The sequence below is a fragment of the Olea europaea genome, unplaced genomic scaffold, assembly GCF_002742605.1.
Source record: "Olea europaea var. sylvestris unplaced genomic scaffold, O_europaea_v1 scaffold1492, whole genome shotgun sequence".
Lineage (NCBI taxonomy): Eukaryota > Viridiplantae > Streptophyta > Magnoliopsida > Lamiales > Oleaceae > Olea > Olea europaea.
The window spans coordinates 136,960-146,895 of record NW_019232487.1 but is presented as its reverse complement, the minus strand read 5'-3'; the positions used below and the strand labels follow the sequence as shown (position 1 = coordinate 146,895).

Below are 9,936 nucleotides of genomic sequence, written 5' to 3'. Positions count from 1 at the left end.
TTTCCAACTTTTAGGATCATATGTAATGACTAGTTTTGAGTTTCGCTTTCTTGATAAAAAGGTACCCCGAGTCGTATTTATCCTCCACTAAATTAAAGAGACCATGTGAGTAGTGATAGAATAGTAGTAGTACTTGTGGAAAATGTTATTTCACTAACTCTGGATGCAATACACATTTTAATAGCACATCTTTATGCATAATAAATATACACACACAATATATATAGACATACTTTTACCACAAGAGTTCCATTCACCCTTCAGAAATTAGAAGCTAACATCATCTGAGTCTAAATCTATGGCTTATGCATATTAGTTGGAGAATATCAACACAAAACATAAAACGGTTACATTTTTACCTAGCAGATGGCACTAAGGATCCATTAGAAAGGTCAGGGCTTTCGATGTCAAGGAAGCTCGTTAAGAGTGTTTTCCTTGATGATCGTGCTTTTGAACTCCCCGATGAACTTAATTTATCGGTCCCTTTCTCAATCTTGATCGCGTCTTGTATTGACAATATAATTTCCTGCATCCTTGGTCTTGAGGAGCTGTGTTGTTCAACACATTGGATTGCGACCTCTGCTATTCTCCATATGGATTCAATTTTAACCCTCCCGGCTAGTCTAGGGTCGATGATGCTAATCACATCTCCTTTACGAATCAATGACCTTGCCTACAAAAGAATATAACGATCGAATTTATTGATTTGATTTGAGGCTTGAGAGTGAGAGATCATTCATTTCAACCAAACTTATGAAGCAGGACTTATATTTTATTATCCGTCTTATTTTAGAGAATATAATTGTCATGTTCAAAATCGTACCCAGTGAACAATGCTCCAATCAGAGCCATATTCCTCTGTTGACACGGGCTTTCTTCCGGAGATTAGTTCCAAGAGAACAACTCCAAAACTATAAACATCACTCTTTTCCGTCAATTGTTGATTCGCATAATACCTAGTGGGATAGGAGGAGAATTAGTTTCAAGAAGCGGCATAATTGCATACATGTAAGGTATGATAAATATGGCTTACTCTGGGTCGAGGTAGCCTACTGTTCCTCGCGCCACACTTGATATATGCGTCAAGTCTTCTTCAGCTTGCCTTGACAGACCAAAATCCGATACTTTTGCTCTCATATTGATATCTAGGAGAATGTTGCTTGTTTTCACATCTCGGTGAATGATGCTGGGATTGCATCCCGTATGCAAGTATTCCAAGCCTGCAGAAGTATAAAATTTTTAGATAGTATTGGACAGTATTAATGAATAAAAAAAGCTAAAATCTTGTTCATTAAAATATTATATCCAGTCGAGTATTAAACGGCATATCTATGCGTGAAGAGAAAAGTTCAAAATCAACCTTTAGCTGCATCTGCGGCAATATGGAGACGTGCTAACCAGTCTAAGTTCTTCTGGTTGCCAGAAACTGTCAGCAAGTTTATTTCTGTTATTTTCTTATTATTCTCTAAATATGTAACGATAAAGGGGACTAATAAATGGATAGCACGAGCAGAAACCTAGTATGTGATCTCGTAAGGTCCCATTATGCATATATTCATACACAAGCATGCGCTGATGCTCTTCCTCACAATATCCAATTAGAGGAACCAAATTTCTGTGATGGATTCTTGATAAGAGAGCAACCTGTAAGTCCATATTTCTATTTAGAGAGCATAGAAAATTCACTTTCTCATAGTGTTTATAGTAAGTTCATTACAATTTTTACTATCGGCTTAATGTTTAACTACCTCAGTAACAAATTGTTTGGTCCCATGACTTGATGAATCGGCCATGATTTTTACTGCTACTTCCTTTCCATCCTTCATTTTTCCATAATAAACTGGTCCAAAACTCCCTTTACCGATTTTTCTGGAAAAATTATTTGTAGCTTCGTGGATCTCTGCTGCTGGAATAAAGTATGCTACACCTTCCTCCATTACAGATCCACCTCGTGCAAGTGAATATCCTGTCAAAGTCTTGGTGCTGCTTCGCAAAGAACTACCTGAGGTACAGTAGAGAAGTTCTGTATTGCAGGTATGAACTATAATACAATGGATAGGGATCAAAACGTAAAATCACATGCCTTTTCTGTCGCTCTTTGAATTTGTGTTTTTCCTATAGTGATGTATTAGTAGTACGCTTGCTATGGATAAACCAACAAGTATAGCTAAAACTCCAATCGAAGTTCCCAGTACTATTTTGTTATGCTTCTTCTGGTTGTACCCTCGTCTAAGATGAGGATTACCTTCATACCTGCATGAGAAAAGACAGAACTTTCCTTTATTGTGCTCACGCGTACCATGAAAAGATGAATGAAAAGACTGATCGAGTTCAAATTTAGGAATCTCCACTTGTGCAATGTAGATTTGTTATATTTAGTACGAAATATCTACACCTAATTATTCGCACATGCGATATTGCTGTATGGTCTACATTATCTCGTGAAGTCAATGTGTTCGTAGATAGGAGAACATAGCAATCATTTGAATTATAAGCGTACTTACTTGAAAATAATCTTTCCTGTCAACAATGATGGAGGTATATTTCCAGTCAGAGAGTTATTTTGTATATACCTACCAAAAATTGATAAACAAATGCATGTTTCAACACACACAAAAACTGTTCGAACGAAGCAAATTAATGAAAATTCAGGCAGATCAGCACATACAGTTCTTGTAAGTTTGGCAAGCTAGCCAGGTATGAGGGTAATGGACCAGTCAGCTTATTGTTTTCTAGATGCCTGCACATTTATCGGTTAGTCACAAAGCTGGATTCTTTTGATTTATACTCATTATATGAAAGACGTGTGGATGAAGAGCTTACAGTATTTTCAAATTGACAAGACTACTCATGTCGGGGATTGGACCATCGAGTGAGTTTCCATCCAACCACCTATACAATTGAAACAAGTGAATAGAATAAAGAGCCAAAAATTCAGTTATCACCATCAGTTCTTGCTATTCTCACACTTACAACTCTGTCAATTCTTCCATGTTCTTGAGCTCTGATGGGATTGCACCATTTATGTTCTTTCCTGAGAGGACACTGTTCAAATAAGTTAGGATTATCATTTTGCCACATTCTTTCTAAGTTCGAATAAATACGACTAAGGACGATGTTATTGCAGATTTTATTTGTTTAATGTTCATGGACAAGGTTTAGCAACTCACATTTTTGTGATTCTTGGTGGTGTAGTTGTGCTACAAGTCACCCATTCCCAATTTGTCGGTATACAAGGATCGCCACATTCCTCTGTCCAATCGCTTTTCACAGACATAGAATGTAGGGCACTGAGATTATTCACTTTGATACGAAAATGTAGTACTCGTCAGTAAAACGAGGAGATTAATGATATATCTACTTATGATAAGATCCAATGTGGGACACCAGAAGCTTACCATCTCGTTCATCTGTCTTGGCGCCAATCTGCACATATCGGCTAATTTCAATTGCATTCAGTAGCGGTCCTCTAGTAGAATCCCGCGTTTTAACAAAGGCAAACGATAGCACAAATTCCAATGTTACATTCATATAGCTCGGTTCGTACAATGTATAACTTCCATTTGCATTTTCAGCTATATTAACCACAGCACTGCTGTAATCAAGCGACTGAGGTTGTTCCATTTTAAATTTTCGGATTTCATTTGCTCCCAAATCTTCAATCTCGGCAAAGTATGCATAAGCTCGAGCATTAGCTGGAAAATCCTCTAGATTTAACCTGTAACTGAGACTTCCTTTAGTGCCAACAACTGCAGTTTGCATCACTTTAACAGGCGGATATTCTCTCGTGTTCACATTTATGTTTTTTGTTGTGTTGATTCTCTCTGTTCCAGGAGCCACCCCTACCAGATAATTCGGCCTTCGATTGAGATCAGAATCCCATATGCGATCATAAGGATCATCGGGGTACCTGAGAGATCTTTATGCGATGACATTGCAATTATGGAAAGTAAAACAGGTAAACAGATTATCCTATGTTGATAACTTATAATCTTTTTCATCGGATTGTCTAACCATGTCTAATGCTGTATACCAAAAATTACCTTATGGGATCTGTGCTGGGAGCCCCAAAATTTACTCTTTGTGCTAATTTTAAGTAAAAATCATCTTCATAATCAGTCGCGTACATTGACAGGTTTAAAGGCCGCATCTCGAGAGTGGATATAAACGGAGAACCTGTCGTTGCACAGCACAAGCACACATCGATAGATTGAGAGGGTGCTCTAATGATCATTTCTTTCACGTACACTCTCGAATCTTCTGTAACCGTTACTGTCGACCACTTTGTCGCGTCCAGGTAAAGCTGAAATTTCGGGTACACGCCCCCCATTACAGAACTTCCATATAGAAATGTTGCTCGGACAATATATCGCCTTCGTTCTTCAGTTTTTAGAGTGTAACAGTACTTCTTGCTATCTATAGGAAAGTCTCTTCGCGTCTGATACTGACGTGAGTTACCATTAGTATTTTCGACTTTCGCTGATTTGCCTTGGCTTATGATCCCAGTGTCTGAAATCCACGCCAAGCCTGTATTCTGATCAGTGTAATTACCTGTGCCTCCACAGTCTATACTGATGAACTCTGCAAAATCAAATTACCATAATCCTTAATCTACAAAAGCTATGTCATCAATCATAGAGGTGACGAATTTATTGTCTTTCGTTAAACTCTAATCCCTGAGATTAGATAGTACACGACAGTATGATAGAAGTATAAACTATACTGTCCACTCCTACCAAATACTGTGTACAATTCAGATTTAAAGAATACCATACCTGAAACTTGGCATAAAACTGATGAAGCTAGGCAGAGAAATGAAACAACAAATTTCACAACAAAACCCATGGAAGATTTGAGCAGAGAATTTGCTTTTTTTCTTTTTTCTCTATATAATTACTTAACTGAATGAGGAGATAAGCCTTTAAATCAGCTTAACGTGTCAGCTTTCATTCACTCAACTATCACTTTTTCCCTGATTGATTAGTTTGTGCAATGGTTCAGTTTTTCTTTGATTTTGAAGCCTACTTTTTCTCTATAAAAAAGGTTATTCAGTTTCATTTTCAGGCTCGTCTTTTCTTGCATTGGAAAAGAATATTAGCATATGACAGTATTTTACTGTAAAAGTAGGAATTTTGCATTCTTTTGTCGGATCATGCTATTTGTACAGGTTATTTTACACTTTGGGTTATTCGACCCTATCTCCTCCTCTCACATGGGAGTAGGGCCCCCACGTCGTGGTCTCCACGTGGGACCCAACCAAATGTGAGAGGAGGAGTAAGATCGGGTAAACCAAAGTGTAAGCCAACAAGTACAAATAGCTTAATTCGAAAGAGTTGTATACATTGCATTGAGCCCCAATAGAGGAGATTTCGGTCTTTGCTTGCTTTGGAAGGCCAAAATAGGGATGATATTATTGTCGTGACATGGGAATTGAATGAATGCTGTCATTTGTGGTTGGGTCATAAGAGAGTGAGACAGGTCAATAATTGAATAGGATGTGTTTGGTTTATTGCTTGAATTAGATGAATGATTTTTTTCACATCGCATCCCATCTCGACTTTGTTTCGGTTTTGTATCGAACCCATTTGATTGGCAAGTCGATTGACTTGGTCTCTCGCTATTCGCGCATTCATCTCATAGCCCCACTCTTATGTGGTCAAAATTGTCGTCTTCATGTTTTTCAAGTATAAGGTCTAGACCTCACATTTTTGGTTATTTAGAACATTGAGTAAGATAGACGAGGCAACACGTTACTTTTATTGATAGTAATAATTTATTTATTTAAATTAGTATATTTCAGTGTAAGCGTGTCAAGCTTACTCACACGTGTGGAGATCATTGCTGGCGAGCAATTAAATAATTTGTAATGCAGGAACAGATTTTAGGCCATGCAAAAGCAGCTTTGAAAAGAATAATTATCGCTTTTGCTTTAATTTGCTTTTGCTTTTGACAAACACAAAATCTGTTTTAGTATGACTTTGGACCAACTTGTCTTTCACTTTTTGAAGCTTAAAAAGCAAGCTGCTGAGTTATAAATGTCTCGTGAGTCTACAAGAACTGTGGGAACACAGTGGAAAATTCTAGCTCGGATTGGTAGGGTATGATTGGAGGTGTCAATTAGACTGTGTTGATCGACCTGGGTCGATTTTGAAGTGGTCCATTCCAAGCTATCCTTGGCCTGGCACACCCACCCATATTGGTTGTTAGCGTCGGCACAACCTTCTAAAATAAAATACTTATCACCTATTTGGTGTAGCTTAAAATCATGATAAAAATTTAAGTCAAAGTTAAGAATTAATTTTAATTACAAATTTCATGAAATTCACAAATCGCACGTTGCATCAACTTCTATTAAAATCTATTAAGAATAGCTCTAAAAAAATTCTTTAAATATAAGATAATCTCTCTCTCTCTCTCTCTCTCTCTTTCTTTTTAAGTTGAACCTAAAAATTGAGACTCTTTGAATAAATATTTAAAAATAAGGAGTGTGTTTGACTTTTTTAAATTTGGAAAGCCAAATTTACTTTCTATAAAATGTATTCAGAGCATTTCAAATTTCAATAGAAAAAAATAATATAATAATTTGATGGAAAGTTAATGAAAATAAAATATAGGAAAAAAATAATAAATATTTTTTTAGCATTAAATTAAGTATTAAAGATAAAGAGTTCGTAGTAGTACTTAAAAAATTTTGCTTTCTGAATTTATAGATACTCCGTAAATTATAAAATATATTATTTAAAAATAGAGAATATTTTTAAGATGCTCCTCTATCAAATAAGAGTTTATATAGGTGGTGTGGTGACGGTCATACAATTTTTTTGGGATTTTGACAGGTTTTATTTATTTATGGTCCTTTTACAACCATATGGGCCACTTCCACTGTAGTCGGCCATAGCAGGTTTACCTAAAGTCGCTCTGTGAGGAAGGACAACACGATATATTTTGACATTCGTAGACGTGATAAATTTATGTATTTCTCTCATAATTAAAGTCGCATAATACTGTGTAGTCCTTTATTATCCAATAAAGTTGAGATGCATTTTTATTCATTGAACAACGAAGCAGTGAATCCCATTACAACTCATATTGATACTAAGAATCCGTAGTTCTACACAACAATACTCTTTAAAGTTTGTTTTGTGAAAGAAGTATGTGACAAAGAAACCTAAAATCACTAAGTCGGATTCAATAAAAAAACTTTTGAGTATTTCTCTTGCAATATAAAGTTTGGCATGGTAACAAAACTATGAGACAGCTAGAGGAACTATTATGCACAAGGTGGACATAAAATATAACGACGAATTCTAATTCTCTTTATAGATTGTTATACTATACTCGAATATGTTGTAGGTACCATATTTTCTATACATGTGTTCGAACACGCATATAAAAATGCAAAAAGTGGATAATGGGATTTTAGAATAAATTTTATTAATTACCATAATATTTCTTTTATTTGAAAGCAAGTGGGAGTGTATTGAATCATTCAAGGAATTCACTATGAGTAGTGCTACACTTACAGAAAAAATTATACAGATATTTTACAGAATAAACACGGTAGTGTGGCCCATCCTAATAAAATATTTACATGGAATCCACTTTCATGTGACTACCCTGTAGAAGATCTGTGAAATATTCCCGATACACTAGACATTTTCCATTCACTATAGAGAACGCCTGACAAATTCATAACTCTCTTAATTGGACGATAATAATTGGGCCACCTGAAAAGTGAGAGTCGTAAAAGTCTAATTCTAAGTAGCCCAATAGGCTATTTGTTGTGAAACATGATGGGAAGAGTTCACAAATCAAGCTTTAAGTATACATAATTCAAAATTCAGATTACAAATTTTATTAATGCAAAAATCAGGTTTTGATTAATTAATTAAAGATATTTATTAAATAATGATAATAAAGGCGCAATTATATAAATAATGGTCACAGATTCACAACTACAGGTTACATATTTATTTATTGGTCACATGTCATCAAATTAATTGGTCACGAATTTTTTCAAGATCACAAATCAAAATTTTCGTAAGTTACAAATAAAAAAATTATAGATCACAGTCACACATTTTCAAATTTGGTGGTCACAAATTACTTTTTCAATCACAAAATAATCAAATATCAAGGTCACAAATGAATAGTTAGTCACAAAGGTCACAGATGCCAAACGCTCGATCCCGATCCACCACAATACTTGATCACGAACACTAACCCGGCCACAACACCACCACAACCACCACCACTTCAAAGACGAACAAACATAACTAAATAAGTCAACACTAGCCACGGCACTAAACCAAGCAGGTCACCCAACCGTCAGCAATGACGGGGATCGAACAGTAAAAGTATAGCAGGTCGATCAATCGATCGGCGCACCACCGCCATCACCTCTGCCACCATCACCATACCGCACCACTACCACCTGTTGTTCTCACCAAACCGCACTGCTACCTAGATCCACTACACCAGCTCATCCCTACCGTTAGGTGCACTACCGCCACCACCAAACACACCAACGATATCCAACCCACAACCTCACCACAGTATCCACTGCCAACACAATCGCCAATAGAAACCACTACACCCACCAGGACCACAACCACATTCAGAACCACCACGAAACACGCCCAATCATACAGCCCGTCGCCGACACCAGATTTATCACCGTCTCCCCAATCCAAATGCTGCACTTCCAAAGCAGCTTCCAACTTTCATTTCACCACCATCGCCAACCGTTAACCACAATAGTCGCCACCAGTTCACCACCAGATCCGCCACATTAAAAAAAACCCAAAATCGGGCTAGGACATCAGTAGTGTTGCTTCGTCGGTAGAAAAGACCCTAAGCGCCACAAAAACCCCAAAAAGCCCAAGCGCCCTAATGCTATGCTGAGGAGCTCACATCGTCGCTGTACAGGGAGAGCCCTCGCTGCGACGCTGCTCGCACTGGCGATGCCACTTATGTGCTGCAACTGTTGGTACATAGAAAGAGAGGAAGGTGATGTAGGAGTGCTGCTACGCAGTGGCGATGCCGCTTGTGTACTGCAACAGTTGGTCCATAGAGAGAGATGGAGGTGAGGCAAGAGAGAGACGGTGGGGGAAGAAAGTGAATTATGAAGATGAATTAGGGTTATGAAACCTGATTTGTGAATTATGAAAGTTGGTCCCTGATTTTTGAATTCTACTCTTTAAACATTTGGAATTATGCAATTTTCCCAAACATGATTGACAAATTAATTGCGTAACTATACCTGGAAATCTATTTTTAGGTATCTTTGTTTGACCTTTATTATCAATTTATCACAATTTTCAAGGGAAAAAATGGGAAATTTTGTCGAACTCACTGTTAAAACTAGCTCATAAGAGGAAAATGAATAAAGCACATATAAACCCACATTGCAGATTTTTCATAAGCGATGTGTAATATAATTAGATTGCAATATTTAATTCCTCTTTGAGATCGATGTTTACATCGGTCCATTTTTTCGAGTAAGGCATTATTGAACTCTAGCCTTTCCAAGTTACCACGTTAGCGACAAGGGTCTCCAAGAAGAAGAAGAAGTGCCTTATTTGATACAGATTGCAACAATCACTTTGGGTAGAACTAATTTTTGAAAAATTTCATACAAAATAAATTGAATTTTAATAAACTTTATAATAAAGTTAAATGGTACTAATAATTTATATAATGAGAACGAACTAAAATGAAAATATAATTATTCGATCTAGCTTGAGAATATTTACCCTATTCCGGTTGATAAAAGTGGAGTCGGGAGTTTTGTAACTCGAAATCTTGGTACTAAGACATTATAAAAGCCAAACTTGGAAAATTCTTTAAGGTAACAAACGAGGCCTCAATGCACGTAAGATGAGGGAACAAGAAAAGGTATCCTTTTCTTTTCTTGAAGGGGTGCAGAAGTTTCAA

General features: G+C 36.7%; 1 protein-coding gene across 1 annotated transcript; it reads right to left on the bottom strand.

The window, feature by feature from the left end:
• Window positions 1-169: 169 nt before the first annotated feature.
• On the bottom strand, window positions 170-5,076 carry LOC111376339 (probable LRR receptor-like serine/threonine-protein kinase At1g67720). Its single transcript, XM_022999288.1, has 15 exons — window positions 4,776-5,076; window positions 4,044-4,581; window positions 3,399-3,910; window positions 3,171-3,303; window positions 2,974-3,045; window positions 2,824-2,892; window positions 2,669-2,740; window positions 2,505-2,573; window positions 2,084-2,253; window positions 1,749-2,002; window positions 1,518-1,644; window positions 1,361-1,426; window positions 1,034-1,220; window positions 824-956; window positions 170-673 (listed from the first exon to the last, which is right to left on the bottom strand). The coding sequence occupies exons 1-15, from the start codon at window positions 4,843-4,845 to the stop codon at window positions 356-358; spliced, it is 2,790 nt and encodes a 929-aa protein (XP_022855056.1). The 5' UTR covers window positions 4,846-5,076; the 3' UTR covers window positions 170-355.
• Window positions 5,077-9,936: the final 4,860 nt, after the last annotated feature.